This window comes from Microcaecilia unicolor, chromosome 3 (genome assembly GCF_901765095.1).
Source record: "Microcaecilia unicolor chromosome 3, aMicUni1.1, whole genome shotgun sequence".
Lineage (NCBI taxonomy): Eukaryota > Metazoa > Chordata > Amphibia > Gymnophiona > Siphonopidae > Microcaecilia > Microcaecilia unicolor.
The window spans coordinates 264,533,222-264,557,924 of NC_044033.1; the positions used below are offsets into that span (position 1 = coordinate 264,533,222).

At 48.4% G+C, this 24,703-nt stretch overlaps 1 protein-coding gene across 1 annotated transcript in view; it reads right to left on the reverse strand.

The window, feature by feature from the left end:
• PPIL4 (peptidylprolyl isomerase like 4) overlaps nt 1–24,703 on the reverse strand; it is a 160,581-nt gene that overhangs the window by 44,751 nt on the left and 91,127 nt on the right. Inside the window, exon 8 of the mRNA XM_030198052.1 lies at nt 17,771–17,895. Within this exon, the coding sequence (XP_030053912.1) occupies nt 17,771–17,895 (125 nt within the window). The remainder of the gene's footprint in view (nt 1–17,770; nt 17,896–24,703) is intronic.

The following is a 24,703-nucleotide window of genomic DNA, read 5'->3' on the forward strand; positions in this document are numbered from 1 at the left end:
GTTTTCTTTTCCACAAGGAAGTACCTGGAATAGAATCCCAGCCCTTCTTGCCCGGATGGCACGGGCTCGACCGCATTGGCGCTGAGAAGGGCGGAGAGTTCCTCTGCAAGTACCCTCTTGTGCTGGAAGCTGTAAGACTGAGCTCCCGGTGGACAATTTGGAGGTTTTGAGGTCAAATTGAGGGTGTACCCCTGCCGGACTATTTGCAGAACCCACTGATCGGAGGTTATGAGAGGCCACCTTCGGTGAAAAGCTTTCAACCTCCCTCCGACCGGCAGGTCGCCCGGCACGGACACTTGGATGTCGGCTATGCTCTGCTGGAGCCAGTCAAAAGCTCGCCCCTTGCTTTTGCTGGGGATCCGCGGGGCCTTGCTGAGTCGCACGCTGCTGACGAGAGCGAGCACGCTGGGGCTTAGCCTGGGCCGCAGGCTGTCGGGAAGGAGGATTGTACCTACGCTTGCCAGAAGAGTAGGGAACAGTCTTCCTTCCCCCGAAAAATCGTCTACCTGTAGAGGTAGAAGCTGAAGGCTGCCGGCGGGCGAATTTGTCGAATGCGGTGTCCCGCTGGTGGAGATACTCTACCACCTGTTCGACTTTTTCGCCAAAAATGTTGTCCGCACGGCAAGGCGAGTCCGCAATCCGCTGCTGGATTCTATTCTCCAGGTCGGCGGCACGCAGCCATGAGAGCCTGCGCATCACCACACCTTGAGCAGCGGCCCTGGACGCAACATCAAAAGTGTCATAAACTCCTCTGGCCAGGAATTTTCTGCACGCCTTCAGCTGCCTGACCACCTCCTGAAAAGGCTTGGCTTGCTCAGGGGGAAGAGCATCAACCAAGCCCGCCAACTGCCGCACATTGTTCCGCATGTGTATGCTCGTGTAGAGCTGGTAAGACTGGATCTTGGACACGAGCATAGAGGAATGGTAGGCCTTCCTCCCAAAGGAGTCTAAGGTTCTAGCGTCCTTGCCCGGGGGCGCCGAAGCATGTTCCCTAGAACTCTTAGCCTTCTTTAGGGCCAAATCCACAACTCCAGAGTCGTGAGGCAACTGAGTGCGCATCAGCTCTGGGTCCCCATGGATCCGGTACTGGGACTCGATCTTCTTGGGAATGTGGGGATTAGTTAAGGGTTTCGTCCAGTTCGCAAGCAATGTCTTTTTTAGGACATGGTGCAAGGGAACGGTGGACGCTTCCTTAGGTGGAGAAGGATAGTCCAGGAGCTCAAACATTTCAGCCCTGGGCTCGTCCTCCACAACCACCGGGAAGGGGATGGCCGTAGACATCTCCCGGACAAAGGAAGCAAAAGACAGACTCTCGGGAGGAGAAAGCTGTCTTTCAGGAGAGGGAGTGGGATCAGAAGGAAGACCCTCAGACTCCTCGTCAGAGAAATATCTAGGATCTTCCTCTTCCTCCCACGAGGCCTCACCCTCGGTGTCAGACACAAGTTCACGAACCTGTGTCTGCAACCTCGCCCTGCTCGACTCAGTGGAGCCACGTCCACGATGGGGGCGTCGAGAGGTAGACTCCCTCGCCCGCATCGGCGAAGCTCCCTCCGCCGACGTAGTCGGGGAGCCTTCCTGGGAGGTGGCCGCTGCCGGCACCGCACGCGGTACCGACGTCGGGGACCTCAACCTGGGCGATGGGCCAGCCGGCGCCACGCTCGACGGTACCGGAGGCGCAAGCACCGCCGGTACCGGAGGGGTAGGGCGCAACAGCTCTCCCAGAATCTCTGGGAGAACGGCCCGGAGGCTCTCGTTTAGAGCGGCTGCAGAGAAAGGCTGTGAGGTCGATGCAGGCGTCGACGTCAGGACCTGTTCCGGGCGAGGAGGCTGTTCCGGGCTGTCCAGAGTGGAGCGCATCGACACCTCTTGGACAGAGGGTGAGCGGTCCTCTCGGTGCCGATGCCTGCTGGGTGCCGAATCCCTCGGCGACCCAGAGCTCTCGGTGCCGACGCGGGGAGGAGACCGGTGTCGATGCTTCTTCGACTTCTTCCGAAGCATGTCACCGGAGCTCCCCGGCACCGACGAGGAGGACGTAGAATCCATCCGTCGCTTCCTCGGGGCCGAGGAAGGTCGGTCTCGGGGGGGCTGTACCGCAGGAGCCCTCAGGGTGGGAGGAGACCCACCCGAAGGCTCACCGCCACCAGCAGGGGAATGGACAGCCCTCACCTGCACTCCTGACGATGCACCACCGTCCGACGACATCAGCAGACGAGGTCCCGGTACCACCGACGTCGATGCAGCTATCCGATGTCTCGGCGCCGATGCAGAGGCCCGATGCCTCGATGCACTCGATGCAAGGGCGGCCGAGGAAGATGGTCTGGACGCTGATGACGTCGATGCACTCGAAGATCCCGGTGCCGATGCCGACGAAGAGCCCGAGAACAAAACGTTCCACTGGGCTAGTCTCGCTACCTGAGTCCGCCTTTGAAGCAGGGAACACAGACTACAGTTCTGAGGGCGGTGCTCGGCCCCCAGACACTGAAGACACGACGAGTGTCGATCAGTGAGCGAGATAACCCGGGCGCACTGGGTGCACTTCTTGAAGCCGCTGGAAGGCTTCGATGTCATGGGCGGAAAAATCACGCCGGCGAAATCAAAGTCCGAAATGACGGAAAAAGAGCACCAAAAACTTTAGAGGGAGAAAATCTCGACCGAGGCCGAAAAGAGGCCTACCCCGACGACGAAAGAAAACTTATCGGGGCCAAAAGCTGGAAATACGGGGAGGATTGAAACGAAACCCGGTGGAGGGGTTCCGGAGCACTTCCCGAGTACAAGAAAAGCTTTTCCGAAGAAAAAACACGTTCAACAATATGGACGCGCAAGGTCGACTCTCCGGGGCTCGACACGGCGAAAAATACGACCGTACCGAGTGCGGACAAAAGAAGACTGGCCGGCTCGAGCCGGTTTCGGGCGGGAAGACGGCCGCGCATGCGCGGTGCGCGCGAGGGCTAGCAAAGGACTTTGCTAGTGAAGATTCCGATTGGAGGGGCTGCCGTGGACGTCACCCATCAGTGAGAACAAGCAGCCTGCTTGTCCTCGGAGAATATCCAATTATCCAGAAACTACAAGTTAGTTAAAACATACAGAATGGCTACAAAGTTGAAATTTACACTTACCTGTTAATTTCCTTTCTTTGAGTCCTGCCAGACCAATCCACACAAATAAGTTATGTCTCCCTGTCAGCAAACGGAGACAGAGTAAACACATTCAGAGCTGATGTCACTACTCTGGTCTTCCACTGCCTTCCACTTTTCAGCATATCTATGTCAAAACTAAGAAGCCAGGTTAAAATATTTTTGTTCGAGCTTCCAAATGCTACCATAACCAAACCTGATGCAGCCAGTAATTCAGAGATAACACTTGAAACCAAGGTTAAAATTAACCCCAAATAACTCCAAAATATACAACAATGCAATTGCTATTTTTATGCTCAATTGTCATGGCTTCCCTGGGTGGTTTCTGGATTGGTCTGTCAGGACTTCAGCAAAGGAAATAAATCTAAAATTCATCTTCCTTATTGTCCATGCCAGACAAGTGGGAAATACCCAACCTCCACCTAGTATGGTCAGAAGGAAGCCACAACTCCTTTTAGGACTCCTGTGCCCATAATTATATGATCAGAAAGATAATGAGGCAGACCATTAAATAAAGCCTTATGTGCTAAGTCTTAAAAGGAATCCTAAAGAAATAGAGAGCCAATTTTCCTTAAGAAAGTAAGGAGTAATGTTATGAAATTTACTGAAAGTGACAAACATTATTTTGTACAGTTTGCAATCAATTCAATAATTTAAAGTTGACCCCATTGAGACAGATGTTCCCATAGTCCAGACAATAAAAAGGTATAAAAGTGTGAATGAGTGTCTGAATTGCATCTTTCCCCCAAAAGGAATGGAGGGAATGTATCTGTCTAGGATCAAAGATTTACATAATTGCAGAAATCTGAGTTTCAAAAAAAACCTTCTCTTCAACATAAGATCCTAAATACCTTACTGTGTAACTCTGATCAGAGGTGTCAAAGGTTGAGTAACTGGAGGGTCAGCTACCCATACTGCCCGACACATAAAGCGAATGCTACATACCTGTAGAAGGTATTCTCCGAGGACAGCAGGCTGATTGTTCTCACTGATGGGTGACGTCCACGGCAGCCCCTCCAATCGGAACACTTTCTAGCAAAGTCCTTTGCTAGTCCTCGCGCGCCGATGCGCACCGCGCATGCGTCTTCCCGCCCGAACCGGCTCGTGCCGGCCAGTCTCATATGTAGCAAGACAAAGAGAAGGGAAGACACAACTCCAAAGGGGAGGCGGGCGGGTTTGTGAGAACAATCAGCCTGCTGTCCTCGGAGAATACCTTCTACAGGTATGTAGCATTCGCTTTCTCCGAGGACAAGCAGGCTGCTTGTTCTCACTGATGGGGTATCCCTAGCCCCCAGGCTCACTCAAAACAACAACCATGGTCAATTGGGCCTCGCAACGGCGAGGACATAACTGAGATTGACCTAAAAAATGTACCAACTAACTGAGAGTGCAGCCTGGAACAGAACAAACATGGGCCTAGGGGGGTGGAGTTGGATTCTAAACCCCGAACAGATTTTGAAGCACTGACTGCCCGAACCGACTGTCGCGTCGGGTATCCTGCTGCAGGCAGTAATGAGATGTGAATGTGTGGACAGATGACCACGTCACAGCTTTGCAAATCTCTTCAATAGTGGCTGACTTCAAGTGGGCTACCGACGCTGCCATGGCTCTAACATTATGAGCCGTGACATGACCCTCAAGAGCCAGCCCAGCCTGGGCGTAAGTGAAGGAAATGCAATCTGCTAGCCAATTGGATATGGTGCGTTTTCCTACAGCCACTCCCCTCCTTGTTGGGATCAAAAGAAACAAACAATTGGGCGGACTGTCTGTTGGGCTGTGTCCGCTCCAGATAGAAGGCCAATGCTCTCTTGCAGTCCAATGTGTGCAGCTGACGTTCAGCAGGGCAGGAATGAGGATGGGGAAAGAATGTTGGCAAGACAATTGACTGGTTCAGATGGAACTCCGACACAACCTTTGGCAAGAACTTAGGGTGAGTGCGGAGGACTACTCTGTTATGATGAAATTTGGTGTGAGGGGCCTGGGCTACCAGGGCCTGAAGCTCACTGACTCTACGAGCTGAAGTAACTGCCACCAAGAAAATGACCTTCCAGGTCAAGTACTTCAGATGGCAGGAATTCAGTGGCTCAAAAGGAGGTTTCATCAGCTGGGTGAGAACGACATTGAGATCCCATGACACTGTAGGAGGCTTGACAGGGGGCTTTGACAAAAGCAAACCTCTCATGAAGCGAACAACTAAAGGCTGTCCTGAGATCGGCTTACCTTCCACACGGTAATGGTATGCACTGATTGCACTAAGGTGAACCCTTACAGAGTTGGTCTTGAGACCGGACTCAGACAAGTGCAGAAGGTATTCAAGCAGGGTCTGTGTAGGACAAGAGCGAGGATCTAGGGCCTTGCTGTCACACCAGACGGCAAACCTCCTCCATAGAAAGAAGTAACTCCTCTTAGTGGAATCTTTCCTGGAAGCAAGCAAGATGCGGGAGACACCCTCTGACAGACCCAAAGAGGCAAAGTCTACGCTCTCAACATCCAGGCCGTGAGAGCCAGGGACCGGAGGTTGGGATGCAGAAGCGCCCCTTCGTCCTGTGTGATGAGGGTCGGAAAACACTCCAATCTCCACGGTTCTTCTGAGGACAACTCCAGAAGAAGAGGGAACCAGATCTGACGCGGCCAAAAAGGAGCGATGAGAATCATGGTGCCTCGGTCTTGCTTGAGTTTCAACAAAGTCTTCCCCACCAGAGGTATGGGAGGATAAGCATACAACAGACCTTCCCCCCCAGTCCAGGAGGAAGGCATCCAATGCCAGTCTGCCATGGGCCTGAAGCCTGGAACAGAACTGAGGGACTTTGTGGTTGGCTCGAGATGCGAAGAGATCTACCAAGGGGGTGCCCCACACCTGGAAGATCTGGCGCACTACTCGGGAATTGAGCGACCACTCGTGAGGTTGCATAATCCTGCTCAACATGTCGGCCAGACTGTTGTTTACGCCTGCCAGATATGTGGCTTGGAGCACCATGCCGTGACGGCGAGCCCAGAGCCACATGCTGACGGCTTCCTGACACAGGGGGCGAGATCCGGTGTCCCCCTGCTTGTTGACGTAATACATGGCAACCTGGTTGTCTGTCTGAATTTGGATAATTTGATGGGACAGCCGATCTCTGAAAGCCTTCAGAGCGTTCCAGATCGCTCGTAACTCCAGAAGATTGATCTGCAGATCGCGTTCCTGGAGGGACCAGCTTCCTTGGGTGTGAAGCTCATCGACATGAGCTCCCCACCCCAGGAGAGACGCATCCGTGGTCAGCACTTTTTGTGGCTGAGGAATTTGGAAAGGACGTCCCAGAGTCAAATTGGTCCAAATCGTCCACCAATACAGGGATTTGAGAAAACTCATGGACAGGTGGATCACATCTTCTAGATCCCCAGCAGCCTGAAACCACTGGGAAGCTAGGGTCCATTAAGCAGATCTCATGTGAAGGCGGGCCATGGGAGTCACATGAACTGTGGAGGCCATGTGGCCCAGCAATCTCAACATCTGCCGAGCTGTGATCTGCTGGGACAACAAGTTGTTGGCTGTCGTCTCTGGGAGATAGGCGCGAGCCGTCCGAGAATCCAGCAGAGCTCCTATGAATTCGAGTTTCTGCACTGGGAGAAGGTGGGACTTTGGATAATTTATCACACACCCCAGTAGCTCCAGGAGGCGAATAGTCATCTGCATGGACAGCAGGGCTCCTGCCTCGGATGTGTTCTTCACCAGCCAATCGTCGAGATATGGGAACACGTGTACCCCCAGTCTGCGAAGTGCCGCTGCTACTACAGCCAAGCACTTGGTGAACACTCTGGGCGCAGAGGCGAGCCCAAAGGGTAGCACACAGTACTGGAAGTGACGTGTGCCCAGCTGAAATCGCAGATACTGTCTGTGAGCTGGCAGTATCGGGATGTGCGTGTAGGCGTCCTTCAAGTCCAGAGAGCATAGCCAATCGTTTTGCTGAATCATGGGGAGAAGGGTGCCCAGGGAAAGCATCCTGAACTTTTCTTTGACCAGATATTTGTTCAGGGCCCTTAGGTCTAGGATGGGACGCATCCCCCGTTTTCTTTTCCACAAGGAAGTACCTGGAATAGAATCCCAGCCCTTCTTGCCCGGAAGGCACGGGCTCGACCGCATTGGCGCTGAGAAGGGCGGAGAGTTCCTCTGCAAGTACCTGTTTGTGCTGGAAGCTGTAAGACTGAGCTCCCGGTGGACAATTTGGAGGTTTTGAGGCCAAATTGAGGGTGTATCCTTGCCGGACTATTTGGAGAACCCACTGATCGGAGGTTATGAGAGGCCACCTTTGGTGAAAAGCTTTCAACCTCCCTCCGACTGGCAGGTCGCCCGGCACTGACACTTGGACGTCGGCTATGCTCTGCTGGAGCCAGTCAAAAGCTCGTCCCTTGCTTTTGCTGGGGAGCCGAGGGGCCTTGCTGAGTCGCACGCTGCTGACGAGAGCGAGCGTGCTGGGGCTTAGCCTGGGCCGCAGGCTGTCGAGAAGGAGGATTGTACCTACGCTTGCCAGAAGAGTAGGAAACAGTCTTCCTTCCCCCAAAAAATCTTCTACCTGTAGAGGTAGAGGCTGAAGGCTGCCGGCGGGAGAACTTGTCGAATGCGGTGTCCCGCTGGTGGAGTTGCTCTACCACCTGTTCGACTTTCTCTCCAAAAATATTATCCGCACGGCAAGGCGAGTCCGCAATCCGCTGCTGGATTCTATTCTCCAGGTCGGAGGCACGCAGCCATGAGAGTCTGCGCATCACCACACCTTGAGCAGCGGCCCTGGACGCAACATCAAAGGTGTCATACACCCCTCTGGCCAGGAATTTTCTGCACGCCTTCAGCTGCCTGACCACCTCCTGAAAAGGCCTGGCTTGCTCAGGGGGGAGCTTGTCCACCAAGCCCGCCAACTGCCGCACATTGTTCCGCATGTGTATGCTCGTGTAGAGCTGGTAGGACTGAATCTTGGCCACGAGCATAGAAGAATGGTAGGCCTTCCTCCCAGAGTCGTGAGGCAACTGAGTGCGCATCAGCTCTGGGTCCCCATGGATCCGGTACTGGGACTCGATCTTCTTGGGAATGTGGGGATTAGTTAATGGCTTGGTCCAGTTCGCCAGCAATGTCTTTTTGAGGACATGATGCATGGGTACTGTGGACGCTTCCTTAGGTGGAGAAGGATAGTCCAGGAGCTCAAACATTTCAGCCCTGGGCTCGTCCTCCACAACCACCGGGAAGGGGATGGCCGTAGACATCTCCCGGACAAAGGAAGCGAAAGACAGACTCTCAGGAGGGGAAAGCTGTCTTTCAGGAGAGGGATCGGAAGGAAGACCCTCAGACTCCTCGTCAGAGAAATATCTGATGTCTTCTTCCTCTTCCCACGAAGCCTCACCATCAGTGTCAGACACAAGTTCACGGACCTGTGTCTGCAACCGTGCCCGGCTCGACTCCGTGGAACCACGGCCACGGTGGGAGCGTCGAGAGGTAGACTCCCTCGCCCGCACCGGCGAAGCTCCCTCCGCCGACGTAGTCGGGGAGCCTTCCTGGGAGGCTACCGCAGTCGGTACCGCAAGCGGCACCGATGTCGGAGACCTCACCCCGGACAATGGGCCAGCCGGCGCCTCGCTCGACGGTACCGGAGGCGCAAGCACCCCCGGTACCGGAGGGGTAGGGCGCAACAGCTCTCCCAGGATCTCTGGGAGAACGGCCCGGAGACTCTCGTTCAGAGCGGCTGTAGAAAAAGGCATGGAGGCCGATGCAGGCATCGATGTCAGAGTCTGTTCCGGGCGTGGAGGCTGTTCCGGGCTGTCCAAAGGGGAGCGCATCGACACCTCTTGAACAGAGGGCGAGCGGTCCTCTCGGTGCCGATGCCTACTGGGTGCCGACTCCCTCGGCGACCCAGAGCTCTCGGTGCCGACATGGGAAGGGGACCGGTGACGATGCTTCTTCGACTTCTTGGGATGAAGCATGTCACCGGAGCTTCCCGGCACCGACGAGGAGGACGTAGAATCCAGCCGTCGCTTCCTCGGGGCCGAGACCGAAGGAGGTTGGTCTCGGGGGGGCTGTACCGCAGGAGCCCTCGGAATGGGGGGAGACCCACCCGAAGGCTCACCGCCACCAGCAGGGGAATGGACAGCCCTCACCTGCACTCCAGACGAAGCACCACCGTCCAACGACATCAGCAGCCGAGGAGGTCTCGATACCGACGCCGACGCATCCTTCCGATGTCGCCCCGATGCAGAGGGCCGATGCCTCGATGCACTCGGGGGCGAAGATGAAGGTCCAGGCGCCGACGACGTCGAAGCAGTCGATACTCCCGGTGCCGATGCCGATGAAGAGCCCGAGAACAAAATGTTCCACTGGGCTAACCTCGCTACCTGAGTCCGCTTTTGTAAAAGGGAACACAGACTACAGGCCTGAGGGCGGTGCCCAGCCCCCAGACACTGAAGACACGACGCGTGCCTGTCAGTGAGCGAGATTACCCGGGCGCACTGGGTGCACTTCTTGAAGCCGCTGGAAGACTTCGATGTCATGGGCAGAAAAATCGCGCCGGCGAGATCAAAACTCGAAATGGCGAAAATGGCACTGCAAAAATAGGGGGAAGAAAAACTTCGACCGAGGCCTAAATAGGGCCTACCCCGACGACAAAAGAAAACTTACCGGGGCAAAGACTGGAAGTATGGGAAGGGAGAAAACCATAAAGGTCTCCTTCCGACACCTTTTTTTTTTTTTTTGAACCAAGTCGATAAAACGATGCGCGAGGTCAACTTTGGGGCGCGAACGGCGAAACACGACCGTACCGAGCGCGGACAAAAGAAGACTGGCCGGCACGAGCCGGTTCGGGCGGGAAGACGGCCGCGCATGCGCGGTGCGCATCGGACTAGCAAAGGACTTTGCTAGAAAGTGTTCCGATTGGAGGGGCTGCCGTGGACGTCACCCATCAGTGAGAACAAGCAGCCTGCTTGTCCTCGGAGAATAGGATTCAACTTGAAATGATACCAGACTTTAGGATAGTGTGACAAGGTGTACCTCCTATCACAAAGGGAAGAAAATCTCCAACCCAGGAACCCAGCTAGGGCAAAACAGTATAGAATCACTACATGGATCTGAGTTAGTCTCACAGCAACCCCTTACATTTAAGGTGAGAACTTTAGACCCCTGTGGGGGAGGAAGTAGCAGTCAGGGAAGCTATGTGGGAGGTGACGGGAGAAGAGATTAACCCTTCTGTAAGATGCTAACATAATTCCCTGATAGCTGGGTACGAGAGACAGGTGTCCAGGAACTGATTAAAATAACCCGAATTTGCATATAATACACATTGGTGGATATTGGGGAATTGTAGGAATTCAACCTAACCTTAGGGGAGGTATCAAGATAGGACCTTGTAGTCAGCCAGGTGGCAGAACTGGAATTCATTTTCTCCATTGCCTGGAGAGAATCAAGGATTCCAGAGGACTACTTATTACTTGCTGACGGATTAAGGAAGACTATTTTTGGATGGACCTTTGACTGGAGTCCTTACCTTGGCTGAGACCCACCTTCCGGTTCAAGGGGTGTTGGAACCAGCAGTTGTGAACCAGCTTTGGTTTTGGATACTCGGTCCACACCTTTGGGTGGACGGTGCTTTGGTTTTGGATACTCGGGCCACACCCTTGGATGGATGCAGCGTGACAGATAGCCAAACTTGGGGCTCGCAAGTTAGTGAAATAAAGTAATTGAATGTTGTCAGCATAATAATACCCAGAAATACCACAGGACTGGATCACAGTGGCAAGTAGGCTCAAAATGATGTTACACAAAACTGGGGCTGACGGATTCAAGAGGACTACTTGGTAGATTACTTGCTGACTGATTCAGGAAGACTATTTGTGGATGGACCTTTGACTGGAGTCCTTACCTTGGCTGAGAACCACCTTCCGGTTCAAGGGGTATTGGGACCAGCAGTTGTGAACCGGCTTTGGTTTTGGATACTCGGTCCACACCTTTGGGTGGACGGTGCTTTGGTGTTGGATACTCGGTCCACACCCTTGGATGGATGGAGCGTGACAGGTAGCAAAACCTTGGGGCTCGCAAGTTAGTGAAATAAAGTAATTGAATGTTGTCAGCATAATAATACCCAGAAATACCACAGGACTGGATCACAGTGGCAAGTAGGCTCAAAATGATGTTATACAAAACTGGGGCTAACAGTGAACCCTGAGGTACCCCGCAATCTAAGGCATAAGAAGCAGAGGTGCTGAACTAAACACGACCCTAAAAGTATATCTCCTTGAGGTAAGAGGCAAACTATGCCAAAACCTGTCTACTGAGACCTCCCCCTTTAACCTACAAGGCTCACAGCTGAGTAGACAATTAGCTAGGAGGATGTCTTCTGCTCCATTCACCTCAGTGGATAGCTGTGGACAGCCACTCACCTGTGAGCTTCTAGACCCAAGGAGAGATAGGAAGGACATTTAAACTCTGCATTCATGGAGACACATGTATCCTTGCCCAGGATACTACATCCACAGCTACTGTCTTGGAGCCCCAGAACCTGCTGGAGGGACTATGCTTGGGATGGACATGGAAAAGGAAGATCTGGAAAACCAGGATGAGACCTCTTTCTTTCTTTAAGAATCAAAGGACCTCCCGTATACACCGCAGGCTGGCATGTAGCAAAAAGTACCCCTCCTGATAGCCAGCCTTGTGGTTTCAGCATCTTAAAAAACCTGAACTTGGCCCAATATCTCTCCTGTTGACTTGCCGCGTGTGGTCATTGACAGAATGGAGGATGCAGAATCCCTCCCATCTGATGCTGCCATCCTTCTAGATCAATGGAAGAGTCTGAAGCTATTAAAGATCCAGGAGAAAACATCCAGGGACCATGAGAAATCTCTATCTCATCATCCTGTTGAATGTCACTGAACTTCTATCCCAAGTGCCCTGAGCAGACGGTACCTCGTCTCAGATTCCTTTCTGAAAGAGAAACAGGGCACCAATCCTGTAGCTGAATTAATCAAGTATCATCTTTATTTGATATACTGCTAATCAAGAACATATCAAAGCAGTTCACAATGAGCAATAAAAATGTGGATGAAAAATCAATACAAGACAAGATACGAAACGCTGCCCAGATTACAACGGCATTATTAAAAAGATACAGTATTAAAAACAACTGGGAAATTTCACTCATAAGACACAATAGGCAATTTTACTAGATGCCCCCAAAATAGTGGGTTACTATATAATCATATAGAGATAGATTCCTCATATCTATTGAAATGCTAGAGTAAAATACAAATAGGTTTTTAAAGCTGACAAACTTCAGAAAAGACAACCAACTGAATGCTGTTGCAAGGGGTAGCAGAAAATCTTTTTGGTTGGAAAAGCCAAACAAACCAATCTTGAACCCTTCGACCAAGTTTTCTAATTGCTTATAATGTGTTGGGAAAAATATTGGTGAGTCAGTGTGGCCTGCCCCATTCTGCTGCTTATGACTGTCACTGCTGCAGCCACCTTATGACTGAAAGAGAAGCCCCCATAAGCATTGTTGCCCAACTCAGTAAGAAAGGTTTCTAGTTTTGTCATGAAAGAAAATGTCCAGCACTTAGCCATCCACAGGTAAGCAGGGAGGTGCCTGCTCAGAAAACTAAAAGCTTCAAGAATTTCCCAGAAGGCAGTTATCCCTAGACTAGGACGACAACTATTCAACAAAGACTTAGCTTGCAGCTCCCATAAAGTGAAGATACTTAACCGTAGCAGGTATTCTCAGAGAACAGAAGGCCATTCATTCTCACATGTGGGCGATATCATTCATGTCACCCAGTTCAGAGCCCACAGAACCTACTAGCATTTTTAGAGCATGGGTAGCGTTCCTCTTACATGCACGAGTCCATTCCTGCCCACCGCGAGAACACGGGACCCACAATAGAATACTATAGCATACTATAAAAAGGAGAAAACTCCAAGGGAAGTGGAAGGGTATATGAGAATGAATGGCCTACTGTCCTCGGAGAACACCTGCTACAGGACAAGCAGGCTATATTCACACATGTAGGAATCCCTAGCTACTAGGCTTACCAAAAACAACAACCATTGGACAATTGGGCCTCGCAACTTCGAGAGCAAAAAAGTAATTAACCTGAAACTATATAGAACTGAGTGAGAGTACAGCATGGAAGAGAATATAACAGGCCTAAGAGAGTGGAGTTGGAATCTAGACCCCAAATAAATTCTATAGAACTGTCTGTCCAAACAGACTATCGTACTGGATATCCTGCTCAAGGCAGTAGTGAGATGTGAATGAGTGAACTGAAGATCACGTTGCAGCCTTGTAAATTTCTTAAATGAAGGCCGACATCAAGTGGGCTACCGATGCAGTCATGGCTTGGACATGGTGCGCCTTGACAGCTTAGGCAAAAGTGAAAAAAAAATGCTGCAGCAAATCGGAGATTCTGCATTTTCCAATGGCAATCCCCATCCTGCACGGATCAAAAGAAAGAAAATGTGGGGATGGACTGTTTGTAGGGCCTAATCCGCTCCAAGTAAAAGGCCACTGGTTGCTTGCAGTCCAAGGTATGCAGTGCACTTTCGCCAGGATGGACATGAGGTTTGGGAATGTTGGAAGAACGATTGACTGGTTCAGATGGAACTCTGACACAACCTTAGGCAGGAACTTAGGGTGTGTGCGGAGAACTACTCTGTTATGATGAAATTTAGTGTAAGGTGGATCCCTTACTAGGGCCTCAAGCTCACTGACTCTGTGAGCTGAAGTATCAGCCACCAAAAATATGGCCATCAGAAGACAGGAATCCAGTGGCTCAAAAGGAGCTTTCCTCAGCTGGGTGAGAATGATGTTGAGGTCCCATGACACAGGTGGAGGTTTGAAAGGAAGATCTGTCAAAAGCAAACCTCTCATGAAGCGAATTTGAGGCTTTCCAGAGATAGGCCTACCCTCTACATGGCAATGGTAAGCACCGTTCTTCAGCACGCTCTTCATCAGCCAATTGTACATATATGGGAACTCATGGACTCCCAGTCTGTGTAGCAATGCTGCGACTACTGCAAGAAACTTGGTGAAGACCCTAGGAGCCAATACAAAGTCAAAAGGCAACACGTGGTACTGGAAATGTTGTGTCCCCAGCTGAAACTGAAGATACTTCCTGTGAGTGTAAGCACCTTTAAGTCCAGAGAGCATAGCCAATCGTTTTCCTGAATCATGGGAAGACAGGTGCCCAGGGAAACCTTCCTGAACTTTTCTTTGACCAGGAATTTGTTCAGGGCCTGCACTGAACTGGATAGGTTGTTGTGGAATAGAAGCAATGTGTATGGACATAAGGAAGTACCCGAAATAGAATCCCTGCCATTCTTTCCCTGGTGGAATACGTTCAACTGCATGGAACTTTAGAAGGGCAGAGAGTTCCTCTAGAAGTACCTGCTTGTATTAAGTGAGACACTCAGTGGGCAATTTGGTGGTCTTTGACGCCAATGAAGGGCGTAAATGAGATGGACTATCTGAAGAGCCACTGGTCGGAGGTTACAAGAGAACACAAGGGACCACCTTTCTTGGAAAAAAACTCAGTCTCCCCCCAACCGGCAGGTAGTCCAGAATGGTCACTTTCACTATGGTTATTCTCTGCTGGAGACAGTCAAAAGCTCGTCACTTGCTTTAACAGGGAGCTGGCTGGGCCTTGGGCGCATGCTATTGATGAGAACGAGCATGCTGGGACTGAGCCTGCTAAGAAGGAGCATACTTATGTCTCTGAGAGTAGTAGGGACCACTCTTCAACTTGCTCAAAAACCTCCTAGATGACGAGGAAGGTGCAGAAAATGTCCAGTGGGAGAGTGTCAATAGTGTTAGTGTGTTTCTTGATGAGGTCAGTGACCTCCTCCCCACCTTGTCTCCAATAAGGCTATGTCCCCTAGCATGTAGCATCTGCCAACCTCTGCTGGACCACAGGGTCCAACTCATAAACATGCAGCCATGAGAGTCTGTGCATTGCTGTAATCAGGGCAGAGACCCTAGATGACACATCAAAGGTGTCGTAGGCGCCCCTGGCCAAGAACTTTCTACACTCTTTCTGCTGCTTGACCAACTGGTGAAGAGATTCGGTCTGCTCCTGTGGGAGAGAATCTGCCACATTAGACATAGTGTGTACAAAGTTCCACAAGCATAGGTTCATGTAGAGCTGGTAAATTGAATACGGGAGATGAGAATAGAGGCCTGATACATCTTTCTGCCCAAAAGAATCCAGGGTTCTAGCTTCTCTGCCAGGGGGCGCCAAAGTATAGTCCCTAGTACTCCTGGCCCTTTTCAGCAAAGATTCCACCACCATGGAATGATGAGGCAACTGAGGCTTGTCAAACCCTGGGGAACTCTGGATCTAATACATTTTATCTATCTTCTTGGGCAGGACAGGAACAGACAGAGAGGACTCCCGGTTCTTCACCTGAACATCTGTCTACCTGCACTGCACACTCAAAGCGTAGGCTGAAGAATACTGCGTCTAGAGCTCCGCTTGCCAAAGTGCAAGCCAATTTCAATCCCAGCCCCACTTGCCGAAAATACAAGCCATTCAACCCCAGAAAAAGTTGCTCTCCCTCTTGGCTCCCCTCTGCCAGAGAGTCCTGTCTCACTGCCCCCTTTCTTCTCAGGGTGAGGAAGACACAATCTAAAAGTTCCTTGGGTACTGGCCGGGGAGAAACCCCCAAGGGTCCCAACAGTCTCTCCAGCTCCTGACCTCTTTCTCTGGTATCAATTGCTCATGGAGCATGGATCGGCTGTGCTCGTTGAGAGAGGCCATCGAATAAGGCTGGGGTGTCGGTTCAGAGACAAACTTGAACTGCAGGGGTTGAGACGGGTGCTTGGTCCTGGCGGGGTGAAGACCCATGCATCAGCACTTGTTGAATGGAGGGGAAGCAGTCCTCCCGGCTTCAACGCTTCTCAGAGACAGAATCCCTCGGTACCCTGGAGCTCCCGGCACCTTGTCGAGGGAGATCGATAACAATGCTTCGCCCAATGCTGGCCATTGATGCTCCTTGGTGTTGAAGAGGATGATGTCAAATCTCATCTTCTCGGGGTTGGGTCTGATGCTGAGCAGTCCTGGGGACCCTGCACAGTGGTCAGCATCAAGTCAGGTGGTGACTCACTTGATGGACGTCCAACTCCCAGTGTTCAAGACAGGACTCTCAGCCATACAGACCAAAGAACCCAATACTGATGCAACTCCCAACATCAATGGCGATACTGATGTTTCGGACTGTGCACCAAAATGTTTTTTCTCTTTGAGCCTCTCTGGCCAGCTGGGCTCTTTTCTGCATATGAAAGCAAGGAACACAGCTGGAAGGGGTATATTCAGGCCCCAAACCCTGAAGAATAAGTGTCTTTGCCAGAGATGGTCCTATTACACCGGCTACAGAGCTTAAAGCCACTGGGAACCTTTGATGACATGGAAGGGAAAACAGCCGTGGCCAAATCAAATGGCTCGATGGTGAATGAAAAAAGGGGCAAGCACTAGAAAAATAGAACCTGACCAAGGCTCAAGCCTAAGAGAACCTACCAAGCATGGTAAAAATAAAGAAAACTTAAAAGTAGGCAAAAATGAACTAAAACTATACAGGAAGGGAGAAGAAAATTTTCTGAGGAAAAAACAAAAATAATGGGGAAAAACCCCGAAGGGAAGGCACAAAAAGCTCAAAAATAGACTCTCACACCAGACGCTGTGAGGAGCACGGGACAACACATTCTCATCTCACTGCGAATAGAGAGACTGCTGGTCCAGCGCTCTTGAAATGGGCGAAGGCACTCGTGCATACATAATAGGGATGGCTACACATGCTTTAAAAACTATATTAGCTTTATTCAAGCTCTTAACTGGGCAACATGGATGACGTCACTAAAATGTGATAATATGGCCTGCTTGTCCTTGGAGAATTAAATTTTCGATATGACCAGTGATAGTTACAGGATCCTCCAGGAAGGTAATTCCAAAATAGGTCAGACAGCCCAAATTTGTCATAAAGAAGTACTTTTTGAACACTTTGGAAATTTATGTAAAGATATGGAATTATAGAGGTTAACACCTAGGATTTTCACAGACTCCTGATCATCCCTCCTCCATCAAAAACTAGGCTAGGTGCCACCTTTAAAGAAACATTCAGTTTCCTTGCTCCTTCCTTATGGAACTTCCATTCCGTGGACATGAGATTGGAGACTTATTCTTGCAACTTTAAGGATGGTGTCAAAGACTGCTGTTTCATACCTTTTTTGTGTCCCACTTCAGTTTGGTGGAGTTCTTGACATTTCCAGCTTTATGTTTCCCCTTCTCATACCACTGCTCTTGGATACTGTTCTTGTTTTGCATTGTTATCCTATTCATCCCCTCTCTCATGGAAGGTCTAGTCCTCATTGTTGGTCTTACATGCTGTTTCTAGTCATATGGCTCTGTGCCATTTGCATTCTGCTAGGATGGCAGTGTTTTGCACAAAAGCAGTATCAAATAAATACAACTTTTCTCCACAATACTTACCATTTCACTTACATGTCAAATTACAATGAACAGTTCTATTGAAAAGTATTTATAAATTGTTTGCACTAACCTTGTAAAGGCTAATAAAATATTCTATTAATTTTAGTACAATATTTGAATTATGCCCAAATAAAAATAAACTATTTAACCTTTTTATAGGTCCAAATCGTGAGAAAATGATCTCCAGGTCCTCGTCCGTGGTTACCGGATTGAGTTTACAGACAAACAGCACATTCTCGGGGGGCTTGATATCGGCATCAGGCAAATCTCCAATCTGAAGAAGTGAGGGGAAAGGATGAGAATGGGAGAACAGATTCACAACCTCTTCTCTGTTTAGTAGAGATATTTGTTCTTCTGTGTGCCTCTGCTAGTGTTTCTCCTCCTGTCACAGTTAATCAGGTTCAGCAAGGCTCAGAGCCACAATCAAAGGTTATTGGGGCAATTTTCAAATGTATGCAGGTACTTTCTATGAGCTTTACACTAATTCTGAAAGGGTAAAAAGACATATTTTCCTTTGAAAAATGCCTAGGAAGAAGCTAGATCTGCACCTGCTATTTCTGCAGGTATTTTTGCACTTAAAAATAACGCCTGTAATTTTGAAAATGTAAAACTATGCACATTATTGTCTTCCCAAACCTACCCCAACCTCTGAACCCGCCGACATTTACTGTGGGTAAAAACAAACACATTGTTCATCCTCATGCATACTTTCACCTGTGTATATATAGCATAGGCAATATTCTAAACAGCCTATTTATCAGAATACTGCCCTCTTTTTTCAGACTTGCACAATTTTCCAGCTTTACTTATGCTGCAATTTAAAAAATTGTTTTGTATAACACAGTCATATACAACTCCTGAGACCAAGGCTAAGTATTGCTGAATTATGTGGTGGCTTTTTGTTTCCATATTTACAGCCAGGCACTGCTATAATTGGTATAACCTGTAGAAATACCAAATTTTGTGCTCTCTGTAAAATGCTATTGTTTATTCTGGAGCAAAACAACCAAACCTCTTCCATTTTTCAACTCCTGCCTAAGCTTCAAGGAGAACAATCATACACGTTCTAAATTTGTGTGTCTACATCCCTCTGCCAGTCCTCTCAAAAGTGGCAAAGCAATATTTTAACCATAAATCTGCAGGTCATTTAAAATAGAAGAGTGTCTCAAACCAAATACATGAATTTTTGACTTTATCAAAACCATGCCTTCCCTCCCCTTGAGATGAAGACGCTTATTCTCAGTGCATTTTATCTAGCAAAAAAGGTGCCGGTACTCAAATGCTAGGCCACCCTTTCAGGGGCGGGGTGATCACTGAAGAACCCACACCACAATAGCCAGGGCCCCTACAACCAGTCACAGAATCTATGACAAGGAAGAATTGATGTCTAGAGCCTGAGCTCTTTCATTAAAACTTGCAATCCATGGGTCAATTTTAGCAGACAATGAAAAAGGTACCGGTACTCAGTACCCCCAAGTACCCCCTCAAAAAAAATCCCTGCTTATTCTACTATAACAGCAAGTGTTCTGACATAGGCATTAGACCACCATTAAGAAATCAATGAGCTGAAGGATTAGCTAATCCAAACCCCTACATTACAATAGTGGCACTATCAGAAATTAGAAGACTTAACAGAGACAGGGGCGGCAGAATGAAGAAGAAATAACATTTCAGCATTATTTGTACAATGTATACCAGATGTACATAAACCTCTACAGAGAGACAGGCAAGATAATTTCTTAAGAGGACACCTATGTGAAAGGTAAAAAAAATAGCTTATTCTAATGGGGGTTCTCCACAGACAGCAGGGGAACTCTGCCACACTCTAGGTGACTTCACTCCTCTAGCTCAAAAAAGTCTGAATCTGAATTTTCTGAGCATATATGGCAGTATCTGTAGTCAAGAGAGCTTGGTCTTTATCTGCCTACATTTTTCTATGCTTCCAGCGCTGCCCTGATCGCCACATCCCCTTCAATCCATATTACAGGTAGTTCCTTTTATTGTTTGCGGTGATAGGGAGAGGTGGGAGTATGGAAAAATTAGTTAAATTACCTGATAATTTTCTTTCCTTTAGTCCCAATTGATCAGTCCAGACTAACGGGTTGTGACCATCCGCCAGCAGGTAGAGATAGAGACCTCTGAGTTGTGCCTCATAAGCTCCTGCGCTTAACAACCAAGCCAGTATTCGATAACAAAGCAGTGAAAAAGAGCGATTTCCAGAAAAAAAATTCCAGCCTCTAGATAGAAAAAGAACTATGCAACAAAGCACAAAACTTGTGCCTTAGAAATAACGGAACCAGAACAATACAAACACCTGAAATTACAAAGAACCCGGAAAAAACAAAATCACCACAGAAGGGTGGGCTCTAAACTGATCCTTTGGGACTAAAGTAAATTATCAGGTAAGTAACTCATTTTTTCTTCCATTTTGTCCAAAAGATTTGTCCAGACAAATGGGATGTATAAAAGCAATCCTTAAGAGGGGAGGGACTGTGATATACATGCAGAGAGAATCATGGCCCCGAAGGAAGCATCTGCTCAAGCAGACACATCCAAATGGTAACGCTTAACAAAGGAATGAGAAGACCATGTCACTAACTGACAGATCTCTGCCAACGAAATTGCCCTAGACTCTGCCAAAGATGTTGCCAAAGACCTGGTAAAAAGAGCCTTGATGTACATGGGAGCCGATCTACCCCTCAGAATGTAAGCCAAAGAAATAGCCTCCTTAAGCTCACTGCCACTTTGGAGGCCAGCAAACCCTTCCAGGGTCCCGCAAAGAGGATAAAAAGATGATCAGACCACCTGAAATCATTGGTAGTAGTAAGATAGTGCATAAGGATGCGCTTCACATTCAACAGTTGCAAGGGGAAAAAGTGCTTTCACAAGGAGGCGTGACCAAGATGGTGCCGACACGCTGAGAGGAGTGAGGCTAAGAGGGCTTCCTGAAGATTATTGAATTGAATTGTTTACCGCTGCCGCTATGCCTCATACTAAAAGGGGATTGTAAAGTCCTTACCGCTTCCAGTCCTTGCGTCTTCCCCGAAGCAGCAAACTCTCGACAGCTTCGCACTCCGGTGCCCACGGACTATAACCGGGGGAAGTTCCGCTGTGTGTGCCGAAGGAGGAACCTTGGCACCCCTGGACCATGAAACAACATTACCCCCCCCCCCCCCCGAACCTTGACACCCCTGGACCATGAAACAACATTACCCCCCCCCCCCCCTCGGTGGTCCCTGTCCTGCCGAGTCGTGGATGAAGATGACGGGTCCCAAGAACGCGGACGTAGCTGCTGGACCTTGGAATCTTCCAGGTCTTTTAACAATCTTCTCCAAATCCACATCAAAGAGCAGTTTCCCCCAAAAGGGCAACTTCTCCAGACAAGACTGGGATGACACATCAGCGGCCCAGTGCCTCAACTATAGCAAGCGTTGCGCTGAAATGGCCAAGGCCATACCCTTAGCTGAGGCTCTGAGAATATCATAAAGAACATCTGACAAATATGACAAATCCCCCTCTTGGATAGGGAGAAAGTCTGGAGGTGAGACCAACATGGACAATTGTTGAAGCCACAATAAAGAAGCCCTGGCAACAAAATAAGAAGAAATTGCTGCCTGAGAACTTAATACAGCTAGTTGAAAGGCAAGCTTCAAGGATGCCTCAAGCTTGCGGTCATGCATATCCTTTAATGCAGTGCTGCCTTCAACAGGGATAGTGGTACGTTTAGTAACCGCTGTAATAAGGGCATCCACCTTAGGCAGTGCAAACTGCTCTATATCAGACAGCAGAAGGGGATATATATGAACTACCTATATAGGAACATCCAGAGACAATCTTCAATAAACCCTACATTGGTCAATCCTCCTCACTCAAATCCCTTAACACAGTTCACCTTTTCAAACCCGTGAATTACATCAACATGACCTTCATTCAATGCAATACAAGTTGGGCTTTAGTCCTAAGGCAAACAATATGGAACCTTAGAGCTTGTCCCATCTGTCTCCAAATATTCTACTATGAAAGAAGAAATCAACAACCTCAGGAAGGAATTGGCTACAATTAACGAAGCATCCAAGATTACTCAGTTCCCAGACAGTTTACCACCAGCACTGCCACAGAGATTAAAGCAACAGAGAAATAGATGGGTCACAGTAGGCTGTGGTAGATTACGACCTGTGACACAGAGGCATTCACCCTTCCAACCATTGCCATTATATAATTCATTTGTTGCATTGGAGCATTATGATCAGTGCGTTTTTTCTAGCAAAAAAGGTGCCAGTACTCAAATGTCAGGCCACCCTTCAGGGGTGGGGTGATCACTGAGGGACCCACCCCACAATAGCCAGGCCCCTTGCAACCAGTCACAGAATCTATGACAAGGCAGAATTGGTGTGTAGAGCCTGAGCTCTTTCATTAAAACTTAGGAATCATGGGTCAATTTTAGCAGACAATGGAAAAGGTGCCAGTACTCGATACCCCCAAGTACCTCCTCAACAATGCCCTGATTATGATACTCCAAAAAGAAGTACTGATGTGAAACCAGAGCCAAGGGATGTAACATAATCCAACAGACATCTCCAAAACAATGACAATTGGTGCAAAGCAGAAAATTGTTCCTGGTAGAGACTCCATTATCAGAGTTATTAACTTAGGAATACAATTCAAAGGACCCAACCTAGTGAAGTGCCTTCCAGGATCCTCAGCTACCAGAAGTACAGACCAAATACTGAATGTGGTCCAAGAGGAGAGTAAGGATTCTAATACTGATGTTTTATAATCCACCTGGGAACAAGAGACTTAGCCAAGAATAACAAGTTCCGAGCACAGAGAGTGTTCCAGAAGCTTGAGGAGGGACTCAAGTCTTTGGTTTGGACTGCAGCATTTTCTGAAGTTATTCCTAGATGTGGAAAGGGAGAAGAGAGACAATGTAAAATAGAGGAATTCAACAAGTGGCTCTAAGTTTGGTGTAAACAAGAAGGTTTCAGATACATAGGAGGGTGGGGCAGTACATGGCAAAATCATAGGGTATACTGTAATGATGGGCTACATCTTTCTGTGACGGGAAAAAGGATCCTTGAAGAGAAATTCAGACAGTATACTTCTAGACAGTTAAACTAGACGGTGGAGGTGACAAAAGTCACCCCCAGAAAAAACATGATGACAGAGGGAAAGGTCACGTAAATAATCAATTTGCACATGGAAAGCAATGAGAACAAATGCTCATAGTCTAAAGTAGAAAGCCCTGATGTTTGAGGAAAACTTGGATAGTATTACTATTACAGAGATATGGTTCAATGATTCCCATGAATGGGATGCGACCATACTGGGCTTTAATCTTTTCACAAAGGATAGGGAGGGCTGAAGAGGTGGAGGAGTGGCGTTGTATGTGAAAAACAATATCAGAGCGGCTGAAATGTGGGGTACCTGGGGAAAAGAAGAAGCTATACGGATCGTCCTGGAAAGAGAAGATGAAACTTGTATCCACATAGATGTTATCTACAGGCCTCAGGCACAAATGGAGAAGATGGACAAGGATCCGATAGAAGATATTCATAAGCTTGGGATACAAGGGGAGGTGCTATTGTTGGGAGATTTCAACTTGCCTGATGTGGATTGGAATGTCCCGTCGGTTGAACTGGAAAGAAGTACAGAGATCATGGATGTCTGTCAAAGTGCCTCAGGGGTTGGTGCGGGGGCCGATTCTGTTTAATATATTTGTGCGAGACACTGCTGAAGGGTTAGAAGGCATGAAAATAGCCAATAGAGTGAGTACCCTGGAGGGAGCAGAAACCATGAGAAAGGATCTCCAAATTTTGAAGAATGGTCAAGCATCTGGCAGTTAAAATTAAATGTGAAAAAGCACAGAAGGGAGAGAAGATGACGAATCCACTTCTAAACAAATCAAATGGGGGAAAAAAAAGGGAAGGGGAACACAAGCACAAGTGGCAATGCAAGAAACACTGGTAACAACCAAGCATCCTACCTTCCACTATTGAGGCCACTGAAAGAGTCACCTGTGTGTTACCTTGCTCTCCAGGTGTGGATAAGGTGAGATCATCTGCTTTACATCATTGGCCAATTTTGAATATTCATCCTAACCTCCAACTACCTCCCGTGTTTGCTTTTTGCAGAGGCAAAAATTTAAAAGATCTCCTGGTTTCGTCATATCTTCCATGTGATTCGAATGTTCCAGAAACTATCTTGACCAAGGAACACTATCCTTGTATGCGATGCAGTATTTGTGCTGTCTCTTTTTTAGGTTCTGTAGTCATCTTGAATGGACGTTCCATTTGTTTGAAAACACACACGACATGCACTTCCTGTGCTGTGGTTTATGCAATTTGGTGCCCTTGTAGCATGGTATATATTGGTAAAACCATGCAATCTGTAAAAGTGAGGATCCTTGAACATGCTGTGATCTAGTTTCCCCCATGGTTGAAAATTGTTTTGTCTTCAATACACTTTTGAACAACTAAGATTTGTGGTACTTGAGCAATGTCATCAATCAGCATTGGGGGAGGAGGGCAACCTAGATACTTTGTTACGACTTAAAGAATGTCGCTGGATTTATTTTTTTGGAAACCATTACACCTCATGGTTTGAACAGGACTTCTGATGTTTAACTCTCCATTAATTTTCTATTTTTAGTGGTGCTTTTTTGCAGTGTTATTTATTTTGTATTTTCTTTTCGAGTGTTTTGAGTGTGCCGCATAGCTAATTTACATACTACTACATATTGACATTATTACATCAACATAAATTTTTCCCTTCTTATAGGGTTTGAATTGGCGGCGTTTTCATTCAGCAGTTCGCCATGATGTGGTTCGTTAGTGAGCCCTAAATATTTTGTTTTTGGTAAGTGCTAAATTTGACATAACAGTTTTAAGTAAAAGTTTATTTTGTTTTTGAGTTACAAGTGGCGGTTTATGTTTTCATTCACTTATTGTGGTTTGTTTTCGCTTGACAGCGGCTTTTCTCTGATCCCCCAAAGCAGGTTGGGTTTCACCGAAATGCCTTCTTCCAGTATATGGGGCGTTGGGAGCTTTTTGAGACTCTCACAGCTCTGTCACCGCGATTTGCGA